General features: G+C 37.9%; 1 protein-coding gene across 1 annotated transcript in view; it reads left to right on the top strand.

Moving 5' to 3' along the window:
- ALK (ALK receptor tyrosine kinase) overlaps window positions 1-22,953 on the top strand; it is a 632,586-nt gene that overhangs the window by 575,866 nt on the left and 33,767 nt on the right. Inside the window, exons 12-16 of the mRNA XM_088145791.1 lie at window positions 790-952; window positions 9,393-9,540; window positions 13,316-13,447; window positions 16,114-16,258; window positions 20,865-21,047. Of these exons, the coding sequence (XP_088001917.1) occupies window positions 790-952; window positions 9,393-9,540; window positions 13,316-13,447; window positions 16,114-16,258; window positions 20,865-21,047 (771 nt within the window). The remainder of the gene's footprint in view (window positions 1-789; window positions 953-9,392; window positions 9,541-13,315; window positions 13,448-16,113; window positions 16,259-20,864; window positions 21,048-22,953) is intronic.

Below are 22,953 nucleotides of genomic sequence, written 5' to 3'. Positions count from 1 at the left end.
CAGGAAACCTGCTTTATTGGGGCCCAGATCACACAGAATGCTGCATTTACATGCAAGTAAATGTGAGTATAATTCCTTTTCAGAATTTGCAATTGAACATGTGAAGGTCAGGGAGAATGAAGGACATTCTCTACCCACTTTCAGGCCCTCAGATGAACTGTAAAAAATTGAAATGCAAGTCAACTGGAGGGAAAACCAAAATCAGGCAAATATAGCTAAAAGTAATTGCAATTAAGTTTTAATTGCTTAACGGTGTCGTTTTTCTCCAGTATAAATTAGGGGCTAATATTTTGTTATCTGTTGATTTTATATTTAGTGGGGAGCATCATGAGATGATTCCTGCACCATGAAGGACAGGCTTAAGCTATGTTGGGATTCCAGTGACTCTATTCCATTCCCCCTTCCTTCAGTTTTCTGTTGTTGTTGTTTTCCCTGCAATAGTCTATATCTATTGAAGATATTCGGTCCTTATTGAGTTCCTTTGGGGCATCTCTAATTTTCATTTGTTTCCTAAAGATGTTTTGTAACCTTCACATCTCAAGGTTCCCCCAAGTTTGCTCCTACCAGCAGATCTATCCTGCATGTGCTTTGTGGGAATGAGGTCCTCTTTGTTAAGTAATGAGAGCATATGGCATATTGGAACAATTGAATGTATGCTATGATTGTGAGGTTTCTTCCTCAGTAAGGGCCCATGTAGGTTCACCATTTGTTGTCATGCAGCTGAGGATATCAACAGCCAGATAATAATACATTTGATACTGAGGATATACTTTCATGTGTCTCTTTCAGATAATTGGCTGTTTACCACCTGTGGTGCCAGTGGATCACAAGGGCCTACTCAGACCCAGTGCAATGATGCCTATAGGAACTCCAATCTCAGTGTACTGGTAGGAACAGAGGAACATTTTCCTGGTGTACAGATGTGGAGAGTTCCTGCAGCCAATACATACAGGTAAGCTTTATTTTACTTATTTATTGAAACACTGATACCCTATTCTTCAGCCTTAAAAACTCCCAAACTGACTTACAGGATAATATGAGCAAGACAGTTGTTACCCTGAGACTGCAATGATAAAAAAAAAAAGGTGATATGGGGAAAAAAAGGGAGGAAGGAAGACAGAAAGGTTCTAATTCTTCATGTTTTTGTTTCTTGCAACAGTTACTATGTTTAAAATGAATTAGCAGAAAATCTACAGAGCTTGTTCTCTAAAATCTATTTTCCCCAAATACTGCTAAGCCCTGAAATATGAACATAATGAAGAGGCTAAGAAGCTTCCCCATTCCCATCAAAGGGTAGAACTGGCTTTTATCAATTATTTCAGAGACTAAAAAGAAAAAAAATCCTTACTCCTGAAAAAAATACAGTGTGAACTAATGACCCTAGGTTTTATCCTTGGCCAGCTCCATTTAAGAGAGCTAAATTAGCCTGCTCTGCAGATCAGACCATGTCTAAGGTGTGTGTTTTAGCAATTTGCACATTACAGTTTTAGCAGATATGAAAGGACATAAGGAACTCTCACATTCATACTGCAGTATGATTAGAGCAGTGAAGCTTAATAGTTTAAGGTGAGAATTGTGCAGTTACTCATGGAGTTAAATATGAAATATCTAATCTTACAGGAGCAGTAGCATAGTATCCAAGGATACCATAACATCTCTGGCAGCCCCAAGAAATATTTTTGATCCCATTACAATTAAATAAATACTGAAAGCTTATGGTTATCCTGTGCAAGAGTTTATGAGATGACCAAAATCTTGCAAGATCTCACGTGAGAACTCTACAATGTTGCAATATTTGGTTTTTCTCCTGTGACGTCTGTATATTTCTGTAATTTTCTCCTCCTTTGTGGGGGGTGGGGGGAGTTTCAAATTTGCTATCACACAAAGGTTGATGAGTTCTGATTTAGAATTTCTAGATATTCGTTGATTTGAAACTGTCAAAGGGGTGACAACCTGACTCAATCCTAAATGCTACCCAGATTCAAGTGTGAAGTGTACAGTTATTACATTGTTTAGAATAGCACTTCACAGTGCTATGAAGTTCAACCCATTTGTAGGTGAAAAATTGCCAAGTCACATTTGGCTGATTTTTAAAGAAATGAAAGCAATGCATTATTAAAACAACACTGGAAAAATTGAAAAGATTGAGATGTTTGGGGTAGGCATGTGTGGATAACTTTATTTCCAAACTATGCCATTTCCACATGAGTTAATATATTTGATCTCACCTGCAATATTTTTAACCTTTTGTTTTGTTTTTCCAAAATATGCATATTTGTTGTACACACATCCTACAACATATATTTTAAAAATGTATTCTAACTTACAATGTATTTTTCATAGCCATACTGTTATATTTTTGAGTCCTGAACTATATCACCAAATTCTGAATTTTAAAACCAAAGAATACTTCGTACAGAAAATGGATTCTTGCCTAACATATAAAGTCATCAAGGAGTACCAAGGGCTGCAAAGGGATCTGCAGTGGGAGGCAAGGAGGAAGGCAATGTTTTGATGGCACAATTTTGCTTTTGTCATTTTTTAATATAATTTTAATTAAGAAATTTTATTACAATAGAAAAACTAATACAAACTACACTTAGAGAAAGAGAAGAGAATGGAAAAAAAGAATAAAAAGTGCAGGAAAAAAGAAAAGAAAAGAAAAGAAAAGAAAAGAAAAGAAAAGAAAAGAAAAGAAAAGAAAAGAAAAGAAAAGAAAAGAAAAGAAAAGAAAAGAAATATATAAAGAAGTTACTTCCAACCTTAATCACAACAACTATAAACAAATTTAATAACTCTTTACCTCTTATAAGGTTACAAACAGATATCTCTTCATTCCATATCCCATCCCTTATCTATCAGCAAATCCATAAAACATCAACTTTTCAATCCTGGAGTCAGCAAAAAGTCCATAAAAGGTTGCCAGAACTTTGCAAAAAAAAAGTCCTATTTTAACCTTGATCGAATAAAACAACTTTATATTCCTTCCTTCTACTTCTAACAGTCTTAATATTTAAGTCAATCAAATATTGTCATAGGATTTGATTTCTCCTCTTCTTTATCTCAACATACAGACAAGTCTCTTTTGTAGATCCAGTAAGAAAACGTTTTCCAGGTCATTCTCTTGGTTTATCATTTGTATTTCCCTTTTCATTTTTAAAACTTCAGCCAGTTTCTTTTGCATGTCCAATAAAGTATCCTTTTCCTAATCATTATCTTGGTCCGTCATTTGTAGTTCCACTTTCGGTAGTTTCTCTGTCTTGTTAGATAAAATTTGTTCCACATCTGTCATTCCTTCAGTAACATCTTTTAGACATAGTCCAGCCAGAGAAGCAGACATCATTGCTGACAGTGTTGGTATTTCAGTTACTGATTTCTGGCTCCATTCTTCAAAGATCTCCTTTAATATTTCCAATGTTATAACATTTTGTGCCATTTTGTAAGTCCCAGTATTAACTGACATAAAGAATAGCCTTGTATTTCTTTTTCTTCTGCTTAGAATCTTTACTCTCCTCTAGTGTCCAATTTCTAAAATCATCACTTATCTTTGTTGTGACCCAAGACAATCAAAATAAGTTTGTTCCCCATGAGAAGCTGTTTATTTTTTATAGTTAATTCCAAATACTTATAGTAAAAGTCAATATTACAAATTTATCTGGACCTTTAATCCATTTGTAACTTTCTTAGATCAAAATCTTATTTAGCTTTGTGCTGTTTATTTCAAATTCTTTTTCTTAAGCTTATAAGTAATTTTTCTTTTGTTTAGAGTTGAATATAAACTCACCCAATGAAGACTTTTCAGACTTGTCATTCTGAAGGTCTCTAATAGCTTTAAGACAGTTAATAGACAATTTGCAAAAGTGATTAGAAAGTGAGGATTGTGAATTTATTGTCCTTTAAAAGGCTCCGCTCTGGTTGCAAGTGATAATCCTGTCATCTCCTGGTGCTCAAACCCGTGGAAAACTGCTGTCCTCATGAGGAGCAGGTGTCTGGAGCGCATGTGGAACCCATCCTCTTCTTATCCAGAGAGGTTCCAAGGAACTAGTCTACTCACCAGAAGTCCCCACAATTTTGCTTTTGTGATTTTGATGAAAACCTTCAAAACTGCTGGTGACTCTGAAGGGCTATCTCTACATATTCTGTGATAGATTAGATGATTGATTGATTGATTGATTGAGCTCCCCACAAACCCCAAGTTATCCAATAGTGGTTTAAATGGCTAAGATACAACTTGGTGAAATTGACTAGCAAAGGCCCCAAATCTGCTACCTGTCCATTTTTAGGGAAATTGCTGCTAATGAAAAAACTAATGACGTTTCATTCAGCCATTTAGAAAAGAATGACTTGCCTATGGGAAAACAGGTGGGAAGAATTTTTCAAGGCTTGCATGTAGTATGTGTGCATATAAAATATCACCCTAATGTAAAAGAGAAGAGTAGTAAATTATATGCACAGAAATCTCATTTCTTTAATGTTAATGCTGGGGGAAGAAACAAAATTCAATAGTATCCCAAGGCTGATTTTGTTCTTTGATACACTAGCAAGTAGATCAAAAGTTACAGATCATCAATATACTATCTAGCTTTTTTTTAATGGGGTGTTGTGCATTTTGTATTTCATGTTTTAATGCTTAATTCCACCTATTTTAGAGATACGTTGAGTCCCAACATCCTCTGTATTGCAGGCTGTCTTGACCTGTTGCACAATACCAGACATAGCAGCTTATTTAGCACATCATGGAAGCACATTTCTTTGATTTGCATCTCTGCCTGAGAGCATTTACTGCAAGGGGCTTAACTGATTTGATAAGAACATTCCTCCAAGTCAATTTCCCTAGCAACTTTTGATTGTTTCTGTTGTTAGATCCCCAGCACTGCTGGCCTTGGCTCCTTGCATGATATCAGCTGAAGCTCTTTGATCCTTAGAATACATCAAGACATGATGGGGAGTGGGGTATGACACCGGACAAAAGGAGGATTTCCATTTTGGCTAAAGTGGAACAAAATGAGCATTTTTTTTAAAGGGGCATCCCTTACAAATGAGCAAAAAAAGGTAATCAATTCAACGAATATGAAACAAATTGTCCATGTGGGGCGTTTTATTAGTGGTTCTCCCTAAGATTAAGGGTCTAATATATATTTTAGTGGCATGCGCTCAGCTAGATTCCATATGAACATTAGTGTTAGAAAGGGCTGGTAACTGATTTACCCACTGGCAATCTAGGACTATGCTTTGTAACACCAATTAATCATCTCCTATAGCAGTGTTTCTCAACTTTGGCAACTTTAAGAAACGTGGACTTCAACTCCCAGAAATTCCCAGCCAGCATGCTATACTATAAGCTGCTTGTGGTATTAACATTTCCACAATAACATCCTTGTGGGGGGGGAGGCATACATGTCTGCAGGCATTTGTATTTGCTGCCTACTCCTTTATTTTCCTTTATTCTATTCTTGCCAGGGAATGAAAGCAGACTCAATTCTCAGGTAGATAATGAGGGAAGAGAATTATTTCCTTACAGGCAACAATTTAGGATGTGGGTGGTTTGGTTTGGTTTGGTTTGGTTTGGTTTGGTTTGGTTTGGTTTGGTTTGGTTTGGTTTGGGCTAGGAAATGCCCATCATCAATGACTCCTTGCAAACCAGAGAAATTTCTCCCGGTTTCCAGCTCAGTCATATCTTTAGCTTTTTCCAGAGAAGGTCATATCTTAAAGGAGAATAAGGCTGATTTGGGATGTTGGGAAAGGGCAGAAAAGCATTACTTTTTAAGGTTATTGTTGGGGGCAAAGTGCTGGAAAGATTTTCTGCCTGACATGCAAAATAACATGGTCAACTATGAGTCCTGTGCATTCTGATGTGTTTTGGGTGGAGGCACCACTGGTGCCAACCACCATCGCAGCATTCATGCATTGCCCTCTTATATAAACTATGTTTGTTTATAATTAATGGACTAGTTCTCATTGTTGCTAGAGGTTTTCATCTCTAAATGAACCAGGGGAGAGGAATGGACATCAACAACAACTGCAAGAACATTATGATTTTCAGTATTGTGGACTTGAGCTTCAGGTGGTTCATTCATTGTAATCCTTTCCCTTTTAGTTTCACTGCATAAAATCCTTTTTCCCCACCACAGCTCAGATTAACATACAAATATGTGTACATGTATACATGTTCATATTTGTAAAAATGTGACAGTTTCTTCTCAGGAAACACTTTGTTTTTATACTATTACAGAATGCAGAAACCTGGCCCTCCAAATTACTGTATAGAGAATGTTGGAGGTTTGAAAGTTTTGAAACAAAATGAATATGTGTGTGTGTGTGTGTGTGTGTGTGTGTATACACACACACACACACATACTGTATATGTATTTGAGTCATTCTTGACTCCTAGTATCTACATGGAGAATTCCATGCAGTTTCATATGTATTGCAGTACAAATATTCTGTAGGTATCTGTCTTTCTATTCCTCATTAGGTTCTTAAGTATATTTTTAATAAAACCTTTGCTAATGAAAAGTGCTTTGATCAAATGAAATGTGATTCTCATTTGCTATTAACAATAGCTTGAAAAAGGATTAGAAAGATGAAGACTCCCTTGAGCTGAACTGGATTCCTGTGATTATATGAACATGATCATATAGTTTTCTTAGTTAACACAGCATGGAAGTGATTTGCCATTCCCTTCTTCCAGGATGTTTTTTTCAACTTCCCAGTTAGGTTCAATCCAATAATAACATAATAACAAGGTCTAATCTTGCTTCCTTTATTGGCCATGCCACAAGGTATGTCCAAGGATTTGAAGGATTTAATTGAAAGAGGCAATGCAAAACAGCATTCCAGGGATTTCCCCCTTTTTCTTTAAACTACAGTACCAGTAAAGCACAACAAAAGCAGTTTTGTTTTTTCAACCTCAAGCTTTGCAAGTATGATATACAGCTTCTAATTGTCTCGCATGCCAATAGGAATAGTTTTCTCTGCCTTTTCTTCAGACGGTGTTTCAAAAGTACACAAGCATTTTTTATTATTATTCTTAATTCCAATTTTCATTCTAATCCACTCTAAGCAGGTGTATGGGTGCAGATTACTTTACAGCTTTAACATACAGGTGCTCAATCCTAGAGCTATCTACTCTAAGTTAATAAAAGGCTTACAGATATTAGTGGCAATGTTTTCTCTTTTAGTCAGACAAACTGGCAGCAGGCCTTACTCTAGCTGGTGACCTTTGACAAGTAAACATTTGATCTCCTCTTCCATCATCTTCAACCCTACCAAGAGTCTTCTGCAAAAAGCAGATGAGGCCCCAGGCCAGTTCTCTTCTCTTTAGAATGGTTCATGGACTTCACACCATTTACAAACTAACAAGCTTTCAACAGTGCAAGCACCACCTAATCCATTTTAGGATCACTCTCCAATCTTTCTCTGGATTGAAACCAACAACATATCTTCAGCAACCACTAGATTAATGTCCATATTAGCCATTTTAGCTGCCAGCCATCACCTCCATTTTGAAGCTTCTTCTTCCCACAGCCTTCCTGGGGGTTGTTTAGGATTTGCCTCTTTGCCACCCCATTATCTGTTCCCTCTCTCTCTCCTTAATCTAAACTTCTCACGACTCCTTATCAGCAAAGTGAGTACAAACCTTTTTGTTTGAGTGTCCACATGGATGCATGAAGAGCCAAAAGGAAACTATGGCTGAGTGCAGAGTCATCATAAGCAGGCTCCGTACAACTGTTCTGGTATCTATAGATTTGTACACTCGTCTTTTGATATATATGCTCTTCTAGTTTTTAATGCACGTAAGGATAATACATGCCCTTAAACACTTAAGCATTTCCTCTTGGGACTGGCACCCACCCCAATTTATTTTTTCTCTCATTTGGCTGATCAACTATTAGTGAAGTAGCAAGACACAGATAATTGGTTCTGTCAACAACAGCAAACGTAAAGGTTCTGTACATTCAGATCCATCTCCTTATGGTTATTGCCAAGGGCCTTGTGGATACTCCTCAGTAGTAAACCCTCACTTTTGAAATGCATTCTAAAGAAAGTATGCCTGGTATTCATTCTGGTTTGTTTTTTGTACCAGGTTAGGATTTAAAAAAAAAATTGTTAGCTTTTAATTTTAATGTTAGTACCACAGCCTGTTCTGTTACTAATTTTATTCCTGCTGCTTAATGGTGACAACAGAATGGAATTATCAAGTTTTATATGTATTTTTAAACTGTTTTTTTTTTTTTTAACTCTATGTTCCTCTAACAGGTGCTTCTATAGGAAAGAGAGAAGTATATAGAACTCAAGGAAATAAATGCAATAAATCCAAGGGAGGAGAAGGTTAAGACCTCGATTTATTAATGTTCTTTATCCAAATTCCTCAGAGCCACGCAAATTCTGTGGTGGTTATTCCATGTCCCAAGTCAAACCAATTACTTTGACATAGAAAAAACCACCATGTTTAAAACATTTGCCTTGGCTTCTTACAGCATGGTTTAGTGTTCCTCCAAACATCATAATGCAGCAAGCATAGGCTTCTTTTGCAAACCAGATCCCCATTTCTGTATCCACAAATCCTGTCAAAAAGACCATTTTATACATTCTTGTTGCTTCAGCTACTGTCATTCATTCCAACAAGATGATAATTGGCACTATAGAAACTGTGCAAATTTGCAATCCATTATTGATGGCAGAACAAATACTCTCTTTGTAGCTATAGGCTTTGACAAATGTGTAGAGTTGTGACCTGGAGCTGTCTGTTCTTCTTCCTTCACAGCTGGTGAATGAGGCACTAAGAGTGTCTCTCTGGGTTCCTGACTTTATTGCTTATATGCAAAATCTACTCTTACACAGAAAAATATGGCCCCTAATTGCAGCCAATTAGCCCTGCCAGCTTGCCTTGCTCAATAGTGCACCTCATTAGCCATTATAGTTTCCTGCTGAAAACCAGCTCAGTGGCTCCTATTCCTTCTAGCATCTGTTCAGGGGATCCTATCCTGTGGCCATCATGTCCTCTCTTGTGTCCGTTGCTGCCTTATTAAAGAATGATAGCTTGGGTTATGGAAAGTGACACATGAGCATTATTGGGTCAGATTCCAAGAATCCCCTCTGCTTTATGAGCCATTTGGAGCTAGGAAGCCAACCTTTTCAGCCAAGCCTTTCCCAGGATCTGATCATCTTGGAAGAGGATAGATTCTGGGCCTAATTAAAACTGTCACTGAGATATAGCCAAGATGAATCACTTAGCTACCAAGCAAATTCAAGGTTTGGAAAATGACAAACCTGAAAAAAAAACAAAATTCTGTACCAGGTTATTCTGTGGTCAGAATAAATAATTCTGGTTGTATTTCTCTTATGACCTTTGGTCATTTTTTTTCCCCTTTTGTTTCTTTTATTTGCAGCATCTCAGGCTATGGGGCAGCTGGTGGCAAAGGGAAAAACAGTATGATGAGATCACATGGCGTGAATGTCGTGGGAATATTTACACTTGAGAAGAATGATACCTTATATATTTTGGTGGGGCAACAAGGAGAAGATGCTTGTCCTAGTGTAAGTGATTATCCTTCCCACTAACCCATTTATCATGATGACTTTTCTTCCTGTTGCTGTGCAGCTACTAAAATCTTGGCATCTTGAGCTTCCCAGCCTCCGTCCTATTGATTGTAGCTTGTTCTTATATCCTTCCCATCATCCAACAAAAGTATCTGGCCCAGGAGAAATGGACTGTTCTGATCAGATTGCACCCCCGCATGCACATATTGCCTCTTCTCTGTGCCAAGTGCCACTGCAGATCAATCACTCCATCTGCCATCCTCACTGCGCACAGCTTACCATCATGTCAGGCCATGCATTTTTAGAGATTTAAAATGATGTCCACCTTTTGCCAAGTCTGTTCCTCTGAATGGGATTTGGTTTCTGGTATAAAATGCTGCTGCAGCATCTGAGTAAACCGTGTAGTGGAGGAGGGGGAGCGGATGAATGTGACTGTTGATGGGTTGGGTATCAAGCAAGGAGCTTGTGCTGCCAATTGTTCATGCTCTCTTCTTACCCAATGAATACAACTCATCTGTTCTGGGGTGATTGTGCACGAAACATCTTAAAGTAGAAACTGGAAGCCTGCTTGGTTCTAGAACACCAGATATGGCAGCTGGATTCTTACAGGTAATGGGAGGAAAGTTGATCTTCAAACAATGCTAAGAGTTGTCTACTTCCCAGTGAACATGAAATGCTTTCTTCATACCTATGATTTGCATAGAAGAAAGAGATGGTAGGACAATGACTTAACTGAGTTATGAGTTATCAGGCAGGTATTTTTTTCAAATATATTTTTGAACTTGGTTTATTTTTCTCATATGGGAACTCCAAGTTGCAAGAAATATGAAGTGATATGTTTTGAAATTGCCCAGCCTTTTGCTCTTTGTATTCTTCATGGCTCTTGCTTGAGCATCTTTTAGATAGCTAAGATCCAGACACTGGTTCCTCATGCTGTACTTGAACAAATGAAATAGGAGGTCTCCGTTGCAAGGGTTAATTGCACAATATCAGGGGGAAGAAAGCTTTGGATAATGATCCCTGCTGCCTCTTATAAATGAATACAAGAGGTTGATTGTTCTTTTAGAACTAGACATTTTTGCTTATTTTGTATCTGTGTTCTTGGCATTGCAGCATACGCTAATATATGGAGTCATTAAATTACAAGCCACTGTAATCTTAACAAGAATTTAAGAATTGAGTGGTAATGTAATTGAGGCAAAGATATTGCATTGACTTTGTGAAAGTAGCTTTAACTTGATTGGATTGTAATCAGTTATGTATTTGCTTTCATATGTATATGTACATAAAATACACCTGTGAGATATATATATGGTATATATACATATACATATATCCAACTGTGATCTATCACTTTCTTTGAGTCCCTGCATTAAGTCATTTGATTAGCCATCCCGTCTCCAATTGTGAATTGGAGCTAGCTTTCTTATGGCACCAAGTGGCCCTTGATGGACCAACTCTGGTGAATCTCTTAATGATCAACAAGTTAAACTTTAAAAATGTATGTTTAGGATAAAGTTAGTATAGATTAGGCTCTGGTTTTCTTCTTTGTGAAGGTTAAATGATTGTATCTGGTTAATAATATAAATAAGCTACAGAGTAAGAATAATGCATGTTTTTCTGCCTCTGGTCTAAAATTCTTATTGTGAAGCACGAGTGAGACCAAAGGTGATTTTCTTCTTTTTATAGGATTGTAGATTGAATTGATCCAAACAACATGGCATTGTCTGATGTATTCAGACAATACATCTGAAACAGAGGACAATTCATGCCTGTGCACCACTTGATAACATCAAGAGGAAGAGATGTCTGAATAAATAAGGAGCAGTATGAAGTCATGGACATAGTTCCTTATAATGATTTTCAAGGAATTAATTTTCTCAGTCATCTGACAGTCATTAAGTATCTACAGCAGCATCTGTAGGGGCGAAATGCATGAATGCAGTTGCAGCATCACAGTCCCAGGTCTGTCCCTTTTGTATATGTGATGGTGCACATACGATGCACATATAAAAGGCACAGGGTTTGGATTACAATGCTGTGCTGACCACCTTACAGATTTTGACACACACTACCATAAAAGACCTTGGGTATTTGTCAATCGATTGCAAAACATTAAAGAAAGTATATGAATATTCTGTGAATATTTGATCACTGTTCAGAGGCAGAATAGTGGATTACAATGAACAAACAATTCAATCTTTCTTACTTACTTATTCATTCATTCATTCATTCATTCATTCATTCATTCATTCATTCATTTTATATAGCTGCCTATCTCAAAGTCCTGGCTCTGGGAAGCTAACAACAATTTAAAACTATACAAACACACACACACATATAGCACAAACACAATCAGCTCCTGCCTGCATGGCCAATTCAAGGATTAGGCAAGCTGTAGTCCAAAACATCTAGAGGGAACTGGGTTGACTATCATTAGATAGCACTTTACACTTATCACTATGAGTTCAAATTTCTGTTGAAGTAATTGTATTTTCAACATAATCTAATCCCTCATACATGGAAAGTCAGGCTTGCATGTCACCATAAGATCCATGAAGAAAAGCTGGAATTAAGCAGATTTTTGTTCCAACATCTGAATAGACTCTGGGGTGAATGCATTCAGTCACAGTTAATTTCTCATCATTATGTTAGAAGTTCACTAGGAACAGAATATATCCATCTGTTTTATGTTGTGTCTATTCTGGCAGCAAAAGTTTATTAATAGTATTTGTAAGACAACCCCATCCATATGGACTGAGAGCCAATCTAAAGTACCCAGTTTTTGCTTAGTTCCTCTCAACACAAAGCATATTTCTTATTTAGTGTGTAAGCCTACTTTCACAAAAGAATATATTGAACTTCTGAGCCTCACAGTAGAGATATGATGCCAACATGAAAGTAAAATTTGTGCTGTTTTGCAATACACCTGGGGTTGAAGCAAGGTCTTCTTGCTGGGCGAAGGAGCAGACAGACAGACCCAACATTCATAACTCTACCACCAATGTCCTCTCTGAGCTGAGCATCTTTGTGTGGGGTATTAGGAAATCATTTCTAATAATTATTAACTTCTAATGAAACATTTCTTGAAATATCCAGGATGTTTACTGGCAGGAAGAAGGGGTTCTTTTCTGATCATTTCTTTGCAAAGAAAAACACATAATTGCTTGAGAGAATTGCCTGGCACTTTTATCATTATATTAAACAGCAAATTAGCCCAATTAAAAAGCCAAGCAAGAACATAATTTCTATTTCATAAATCTGTAACCTACTATCAATTCCATGCCAATCGGCTTGGCCTGTTCTAAACATGCAGCAGAACGAAGTGATACTGTACACGCCAAGGATGGAAGAGGGGTGACACCTCAGTCTGTTGTTGCAGAATGTCCTACTTCATTGCTTTCCAATGTATCATGCCATATTTCCTGAAATAAAAACAAAAATCAAAACCTATCAGAAAGTGAAAGTCTCTAGCACAGTCCTTTTCCTGCTGAGCTAATTACAAACTGTTCCTTATGCAAAAGGGCATTCAGCCACAGAAGCTAAACTTGATAACAATGGTTGAATATTCAAGGATTGAAAGTTTCAGTACAGCTGAGGACACCAGATTAGAGAAAACAGTTCTTTCACCTTGGAGCTCTTCTCATACTACACCAGGTGTAAGCTAAGATTTAGGCTGGGAATAACACTGGCTCAGTAGCTCTGGGTTCCATGGATGGAGGCCAAGAGCAGGCTTCTCTGTCTGAATCTGTCTACCTGGTTGTATCTGCAGATCCATCATGCCATACAGAAAGTCTGCCGCGGAGAGAATAATGTGATTGAAGATGAAATTAAAGCCAATGGAAGCGTCCAAGAATGGGCAGGAGGAGGAGGTGGAGGAGGAGGTGCAACTTACATATTTAAGGTATCGGTATATTAAGAAATACCTTTTATTCTGATTATGGGCTCTTCTTTTGGAGGTAGAAGGCTGAATCTGAGATGTTTTTCAGGCAAAGTATTTCTCTAACTCTGGGATGTATTGAGAGAAGAGGGGAGGCAGAAAAAGTGAGGATGTCAGAAAGAGTAGCTCTCTAGGAATCTGGCTTTGGGGAACTATCTCTGAAGGAATGTAAACCTTGAAACAAAGCCCCTGGATCCTGTGCTTTCCAGACCTTCCCTCTTCTATCCCAGCTGCAACACAGTCATTGTCCCTATTTTTTCTTCAAAACTTCAGTTTAGTACTGTGTCTGAAGCTTTATCTGTTTTCAGAGGGGTTGGCTTGCTGCAGTTCCTTCACAGAAATTCATAGGAACCCAACGTAGGAAAAAGAATAGGGCTCTCATGAGAGTCGAGGTTGGTATTTAGCATTTGTGGGAGGTTAAGACTGCAACAAAGTCTGTACACAAACAGGTTTGGGGTTTTAAGGGTTGCCTGCCTCTTTTTTAAACTGTGATATGCTTGTGCCATGGCTTTTCTCTGTTTCCAGCTCAAAGTGGCAGAAAACTGCCATAGGATTTCAGCAATCATGACCAGAGGTTGCCTTCAAAAGAAGGGGATTGAGAGGTGTTTCCAACCCCAGAACTATAGTTTACCTATCTCTGCAATAAATCATGGCTTTATCATGGCAGCTAAGCCAATTTATAATCTTACTGAATTAGTAAAGTGTATACCCCTTGATATGAAATGTATTGTTTTAACTGAAATGAAAAACAGCAATATTTTTAAAGGTTCATGGTATTGATTCTAAACCCCACAATTCTGCAAATACAGAGTTATCCTAAGAGCTGTAGTTTATGCATTGTTCTCAGATTCCATAGATCATTGCACTTATAGTTAAGAATGGCAACAAAGTTGCTAGGCCAAAGTAGTGATTCTGAGTACAATATAATCCTTTAATGAGCCATTGTGTTTTACCACAAACATCTGGAAGTCTAGAGGTCACCAACATCTCTTTATGCATACTGTTGCCCAATACAGCCACTATTTGTTCCTGCAGTATATGATAGAACTGATGAGCTCCATTAATCTTTGGCATATGGATACAGTAAATGACCCGGAAGACTTTTCCATCAGACCCACAATCATGGCAGTTCACTTCCTCAAGACCAAGCAGGCTAACTGGAGTCACCAACTCCACAGGGAAGCTGGGCTGATTAAAGCAGCCTGTTCCATGTGCCTACTGGATCTGACAACTGGTTTTTGTCCTCATCATGATTTGCATCTACTTGAAGCTGTCATCTATTGGTACAGGATAAGGTACTATCAATATACTGATGACATCCAATTACATCTCTCCCCCTGAGCTGAATGGGAGATGTGATAGAAATCCTGACCCAGTACCCAAACACTGTGAGGGAGGAACAGGCTCAGACTTAGTCTAAGTAAGACTGGGTGGCTGTTTGTTCCAAGGACAGCCAGTTCTGGGGTGACACTAATTTAGCTCTTGAAGGGGTTGTGTTGAAAGAAAAGACTTGCAACCAGATGGCCCACAGGGGTACATAGCTTCTGTTGGAAAAGCAGTGTTGACCATGACCAGGAGGGTCTTTGCCCAGCTAGATCAGGACATAATGTAGACAGTCACTCACACCCTTGACACTTCACAGTTGAATTGCTGCAATTTGTTCTGTTGCCCTTGAAGACTCCCTAGAAACTTCAGCTGGTGCAGAATGTGGCTGCCCATATGCTTACGAAACAACCACAGTATAGTCATGTAATACTATTCTTATGGGAGCTGCATTGGTTACCAATTCATTTCTGAGTGCAGTCCAAGGCACTAGTTATCATCTACAAAGCTCTATATGACTCAGGGCCTGGGGACCTTAGGTACCACTTCCCCTCATAAATTCTGAATAGAAAATGCTTGCAGAAAGTACCTTCTTATCAAGAGGTGCAACTGAAGAGACCATGGAGGAGAATATTCTTAGTGGCTTCTTCCAACTTTCGGAATAGCTGTCAAGGCAAGAAGAGCTCCCAATCTTATAGCCTACTGGAGAACGATTAAGCCCTGGCGATTCCAGAAGGTCACAGCTCAAATCAGATCTGTGGCCACCAGTGACGTTGCTACTGTTATTATTCTGTAGTTTTATTGTGTATCATTGAATTGTTATCTGTATTGCATTATGCATTATTTGTAAAGGAGTGAGCCAGTTTATAAATCAATCAAATAGGGAATTGTCTACTACATTCTAAAATTGCTTTTTCTGCCCACCATTGGATTCTTTGAAGCCTTTAAAGCCATGGTTCACTTCAAGAGTGAAGCCAGAACACCTACAACAACAAACACCAACACATCAAGATTGCGAGTACATGCACAGAAGCAAGTGCTATCTGGTCTAGTTTGAAAAAAAAATAGACTTCATCTGTAAATTGTGGGTGACATTCCAACAAAAATTTGCCTTTGGCATCCAAAGTCTATTAAGCCAAGGTTTGTTAAATCAAGGGCTCACTGTACATAAGAATGCAATAGTAATTTAGATCAATCTACATCCTGTGGAAGTTATGAAGTACAGCTACCATGTAAGGAACACACTTATTATTTACACATCTGGCACAGCTAAACTTTAGTTTTATTTCTCCCTTCTACCTTTTAAGATGGAGAATGGAAAGCCAATCCCCTTGATCATTGCCGCAGGAGGAGGTGGCAGGGCCTACAGGGCCAAAGCCTATACATTAAACCATGAAAGGCTGGAAAATGATATATCTATTCCAGGGTTCAATGGGAAATCTGGAGCCGCAGGTAAGAAATGTTCTGTTATTTGTTTCAAGCTCTTTGCCAGGCCTGACAAAAGAGTTGGTAAAAGCCATGGGTTGTGATCCACAGAGGAATATCCAAGCAGTCAGAGCATACTTTGGTATCAGCTGATCAATTTCTGCTGCCTGAAAACCAAGGGTTGTCTGTTGGAAAAGCAGCTGTTGGTGTCCTCAGCCTGGGAACTGCTGCAGTGACAATTCATCAGACCAAGCTCCCACTATCCATATGGTTCTCTCCTGTACATTCATAAAATTATTTGGATCACAGCCATTAACATTAGTGAAGAAGGATTGCTAGAGCACTATTGGTGTGAACTGAGAATCTACAGCTGTCATTTTCTTTCCATACTGTTTTGCAGAATTATTCATATTACTTTGCCCAAATTACAAATATTCATGAGATTTATCCAGAGAATGATGTGGTTCTGACTATACACAGTGCTGCAGAAGCAGAAAGGACATAAATGATATTTTGACCAATTAATCAGAGTGATTTCTTCCACCAGAGCTTTGAAAACAAATACTCAGAATGAAGATTATTTAATGCAGATTAGCCATTTTTTATTTTAGCAGCATATAGCTACTGTTTGTACTTGCAGTTAGCAGATTTAAAAATCATTGTAATATAAATGTATCCTGGTTCTATTGCTGAGGAAAAAAAATAGTAACTATTCCAAATCAACACAGCTCTGAATTTTTTTTAAAAAAATGATCTTTGTATAGATTAACACAGGATTTTAAAAATGCTTTTGCAAGGATGTATTTTTAGAATAGGGATCTTCTGCTCTCTCATTCTTTCAGAGTCCTGATTGTACATACCTAACACATACTAGAGGAAGATTTAGGGGAAATTTGTCTTTAAGAATAATTGCCATAATCCCTGTTACTGACTGGGGGGGGGGGGCAGGGGGGAGGGAATAATATGCTACTTATTCTGTGTTTCTGTGCTGAATGAGAATGATCTTACAAACAATTCCAGATGTCCACCCCAACTTGTTTTCATGATCTTTATTTCTAATATAACAACAGATTACTATATAAAAGGTGTTTAATTCAGTCAGGGCTTCTTCCTTGTTTCTTATTTTTTAATTCCCCAAACTCCTTCAAAATCTGAATATAAAAGGTGCTCACACTGTGTGGCATTCTGCCTACAGTAATGCGAAACCTCTCTGAGATGGATTGGTTCAGACCTCTGATTAGAGGTGCCTACTGCTTCCCTGAGAGCATGTTGTTTGGGAGACAGATGTGCCCACAGGGTATGGTCTAAAAGTCACCATAGCAGCCTTGACCATGCAATCAAAGCTCTGCTAGTTGGTTTCTTTTCTTTTCTTTTCTTTTCTTTTCTTTTCTTTTCTTTTCTTTTCTTTTCTTTTCTTTTCTTTTCCTTTCCTTTCCTTTCCTTTCCTTTCCTTTCCTTTCCTTTCCTTTCCTTTCCTTTCCTTTCCTTTCCTTTCCTTTCCTTTCCTTCCCTTCCCTTCCCTTCCCTTCCCTTCCCTTCCCTTCCCTTCTCTGTTAATGTGCATTGCATATAAAAAAAACCAGGTGGAACTTTGATCACACCGTCACAGCCACCACCTTGACTTTTGACCAAAACCTGCAGACACCCCTGTTGGGAGAAAAAAAAGTGGATATGAGAAAGAATAAATAGAAGTTCTAGTAACTTTGGGCACATTCCTTCCCATCATCAGCATGTGGCCACCAACAGATTTCTCCAAGGATATGCAGGTTTTATGTAGGCAATAAAAAACTTACAAAGTGTGTTGCAGAGGGACAAAGAAAAATAAATGCCAGTTTGTTATGTGGGTCTTTTGGCTACTAATAATAGTAATAATAGCAGCTCTGACAGGAGCATTGGGTGCAATTAAAAACATCTGGAGCACCACTTGAAGACCATTGGCATTGACCAAATCACCATCAGTCAATTGCAAAAGGCAGCTTTACTTGGAAAAGCTTACATCCTGCAACGATACCTTTCATATTATTAAACAACAGCATCTGCCTATCCCAGGTCTTTGGGAAGGACTCGATAGGTGGACAAAAATGTCAAATCCATTCTAAACATCTGGCTGATTATGTGACCAACCACAATAGCAGCTCTGAGGAGAAAAAGTTGAAGGAAATATAAACATTGTACTGCTAGGGCAACAAACATTTGTTATGCAATCTCTGTTCCCTGTTAAGCAGAGTTTTTTAAAAAATTAATGTTATTTGTTAAATTTATGTTCTGCATTTCCTGTCAAAGTTGCTGCTGAAGGATATTTAATTATTTCATGGGAACACAGTTAGGAACTGGTCTTATGCCCTTAAGATTGTTTTGTTCTACTCTAGTGTCCCCCAGATATATTCAATTGTACTTCCAGAATGCCTCCAGCCCAAGGGTATGCCTCTCTATAAATATCTGGATGGCTGCTCCTGTAAGCTGTAGACAGATCAGATTGTGATAAAGTTTCAGAGCATCAGTGTGTGGTGCTTTGTTTCTTATTTTAATTTTTAATGCTCTTTTTCACAGTATTTTTTCCCAATGGCAGCTTGAATAAACATTTTAAAAACAGTGTCTTCCATGTTATGTCTAAATCATTTGCATAAAAGTACATTGACATGGAAACAAATGAAATGGGTTAAAAATAAGTACAGGGATAACAATAAACAGTAATAAAACAGCAGGAGTGAACAGACACGAAAATATAATTAAAAATCTATAATGCGGGACTAAGTACAGAAAAATGGAAATTAAGTTACAAGGCTTGGGAGCATTAAAAAGTACTATATTTATCTGAAAGGAAAACAAGTCCAAATTAAGGAAGAGTAGATAGACAAAATGTGATCCTATGCAATGCACATTTTCCCAGTTTGTTAGAATTGCAAACACTTGTTGACACTGTTCCTTGCAATGTTCTCCTCTGTGTGTGTGTGTGAAAAAGAAAGAGACTTGTAATTATAAGTGTCTATTTTAGCCAACAAGAAAAAAAATACAAAAATACCTTTCAGTGTTCTCCACCAAATTCATGGACAAATAAACCATATGGCTGATCACTCCAGGGGAATGAAAACCTCTTCAATTTCTTAATTTCTCAACTCCTCTTCAGCAGTGGTAGTAGTGAAAAGGTTCACTAGGAAAGGTTGCTGTACGATCATTAAATCATTTGGGATTTAAATGAAGTAGACCTCCGAGAAGCTTCAGGACACAAGTGTCCAGCGACAGGCAGGACATTCCTACATAACCCTTAGCCACCTTAACAAAAGAAATCCAAATCACACTCAACTCATAAGCATTTCTCCCAAATTCTCTTCTCCTTTGGAAGCATTTCTGTAGGAAATTCTCTTTTATCATCTCGAATAAGATCTGTAGGGGGGAAAAAGGATAATTTTTTAGCACCCATTCAGCTTAGGCAGGAGGAAATATAGAGAGCATTGGGAGAGCATCAAATCATTACAGATAGACCCTTTACTCTGGGCTCCCTCCAACTTGCACCATGCTTAATGCTGCTATACAATTTAGGGACAAGGAACCTACTAGATATTAGAGCGGATTATTTGTCAAACTTGTCTAGGGGAAACGAATGTGAGTTCCTAGGACTATGTGGCCCTTTTTGGGCAGCACCCAGTTCTATAGTTGAAAATTGGTGGCATCATAATTTTGAGATGGAAAATACTCAGAAACTTTGCTGTAAACTTAAAATAGGTTTAAAATACTTTTTAAAAAAATCTTCCTAATCCTCAAGGCATAGATTCTCAGAAAACAATTGCACCTTCTTTGCATTATCACCATGACCATTATAGCCCCAGATACCCTCCAAACAGTGCAAATTCCAGCTATCAAAAGATTTAGCTCAATCTTGTCTACTCTGTCTGGCAGTGGCTTTCCAGAATTGTCCCATCAGTGGTTATCTGCTCTTTTAATTGGAAATGGCAAGAATCGAATCCTGGCTCTGCCTGAATACAAAACATTAATTTTGCCACCCATCTATTTTTTCTCTGTTGAAAGTCCAACTTCTGAATGCACATGTGTGCTTGAGATAGGAGAAAGGGATGTGATAGGTTTTCCCATATTGAACATTACAGTGCCAAGGAACAAACACACGCACACACACACACACACACACACACGGTTAACTAACAGTAATCTTGGTCCAAGAAATTCAGCTCCTGAAACAGTGCTTTACTCAGATTTAGCACTTTACATGTATTTCTACACCAATTAGAGGGCATTTATCTCTCACATACATTGTGAGATGATTTGAATGGATCTATTTATAGATAGGTCCATAATCCACGAATCTAACTGTCTCGGTAACATCATATAGACTTCTACCAGTGTGTGTAGAACCTAGGACTGTAGTGCACGATCTATAATTTAGATAAACAGAATTAGATTTATGAGTCAAGGTTTTGTTGCATTTAGAGAACTGTCAAATGTGTATGTACAGGCTTGCGTACTACATTACAAAGCCTAAGTAAGTTTCTAGCCTCTCTTAGAAACCTGTACCAAACTCTTCCTATGGGAGACTTGATTTTATCCTGCTTGGGATCTGCCTTCTGGGGGGCTGCAACAAATACTTACATGAGCTACTTTTCCTTTTGTTGAACTGCAGGTGGTGGAGGCGGCTGGAATGATAACACTTCCTTCCTCTGGTCGGGAAAATCCTTGCTGGAAGGCGCTACCGGAGGAAAATCCTGCCCCCAGGCCATGAAGAAGTGGGGGTGGGAGACAAGAGGGGGTTTCGGAGGGGGTGGAGGGGGGTGCTCCTCAGGTGGAGGAGGCGGAGGATATATAGGTAAAGTGGCTTCGTGTTCAAGGTGTCCCTTTCCCTCTCTTAGTGCTAATGCTTAGCAAAATCTTGAAATACTTTTTTTTCTTATAGCTGACATATCTATATTTATACTTACATCTATCTTTATATTAAATGTTACATAATGCTGCATATTTATACCGGGTGTCCAAGACTCTGCATGGTTATGTTATACCAATCTGAATATCCATTGCTAGATTTTAAATTCTGTGGATAACTTTGGCTAAAGGGAAAGAAGGTCAGCTGTGAGGAGCTTCTGGTGTTCAAAAGGCAAGAGCCATGTCAGTTTTCACAGCTTGTCACTAAGATGTGTAACTATGCTGGAAAGTGGTCCTTGTTGTGCAAAAATGGAAATCTACAATAAATTATATCTGATTGATTTCAACTCTACATTTTTAGGATCTTAACTGACAGGCATTGACGTGGAAGAATTGTGTGCAGAATTCTTGACCCCCTGTGTATATATTGCCTTTTAATACTAGACGAGTATAATATCAAATATTATAGCAGAGAGAAAAATCATCTTTTATGTGTGCATTATGAAGGCTGGTGTATATCCCCATGGTTTGGATTGGGGGAGAGACATTTATTTGGCATTACTTTGTAACATCAAATCTCTGCAAATTACACAAGCAACTCTGTTAAACTGCTATAATACCCATTGGCATTAGCAAAAGTCCAAACCTGTGGCATAGTCCATGTGGCAGAACATTTGGCAGAAACATTCAAAAGCACCCTATCTAGTGAAAAAAAAAAAAAAAAATCCCATGAGGACATGCCATCAACCTTCAAGATCCTGCTGCAAATGTTTAAAAGATGGTGACATTTGCTTTATGTTTCTTAATGATAGAAGAGAACAGATCACATAAACCATTTGGTGATTTGGATGTGGTGGTGTCAAGGAACTGTTTTCATTAAGAGTTTTTTCTACCATGAACATCCATCAACCCAAATTTCAAGGGATTAAGCAAATAAATCAGGCCTCTTAGCTTCCTTGCAAATGGATTGCCGGGAAACTTAATAACACCATCAGTATAGAAGACTTATAACAATAGGTCTTAGTGCTGGGTGTCAGACACTGCACAGGTTAAAATTGTTCCCTCAAGGAAAGCAAACATTTTGCAAAAAATTACTTATCTTCAATCATTTTGAGCATCCTGAATCCCACTTCTTCTCACCTATGAGTGATTTATAATACCTTATGTTGCTAACCTTCTCTTTGGCTACAAATGAGGTAGATGTGGTGACTACTGTGTTTGTATTATAATGAGATTATTGTTTTAAGTTGATTGTTTTAATACCAGAATGTGAAGACCAGCTCAGATACATATTGAATATATTGCAATCTGTGACATTTAGAAGAGTTTATAGAAAAACTTGTTCTCAGCACATTGTTGAGTGATGCCAATAGTACAGATGACCCTTTACACAAAACTAAAATCATATTATATGCTATATAGCAATTGGCTCTTCAAAAGAATTGCATGGACCCACTCATATATTTGAGAATCTCAGAGGAAGCAAATATTTACAACATTTCATTTAACTGCATACATATTATGTACAGAAATCTAGTGCCCTCAAGATATTTTGGATTATAATTGCCAATAATCAGGAGTGATGTTATAATCCAAAAGATTCACCAACACTCTCTCTCTCTCTCTCATATGCACATGCTTCCTCTTGGGAAGAATAAAATTATGTCTCCTGTATGAATATTTAAATGTAGAAATAAATTGGTTATGTATTCTACTCTTGAAAGAGCACCTCTTGGATTGGTAGGAATGACTAGTTGGGAGATTGATTGGCTTGAACAAGGATCAAATAGATAATGAGAAATGAAGCTGCAATGCACAGTTTAATAACCCAGGATCAGTTTAACATATGCTGC

Source organism: Python bivittatus, unplaced genomic scaffold, assembly GCF_059951505.1.
Source record: "Python bivittatus isolate LINGU-HERP-01145 unplaced genomic scaffold, Pbiv_v1 ctg000020_np1212, whole genome shotgun sequence".
Lineage (NCBI taxonomy): Eukaryota > Metazoa > Chordata > Lepidosauria > Squamata > Pythonidae > Python > Python bivittatus.
The sequence above is the reverse complement of the archived record's forward strand: the minus strand, read 5'-3'. Positions and strand labels throughout refer to the sequence as shown.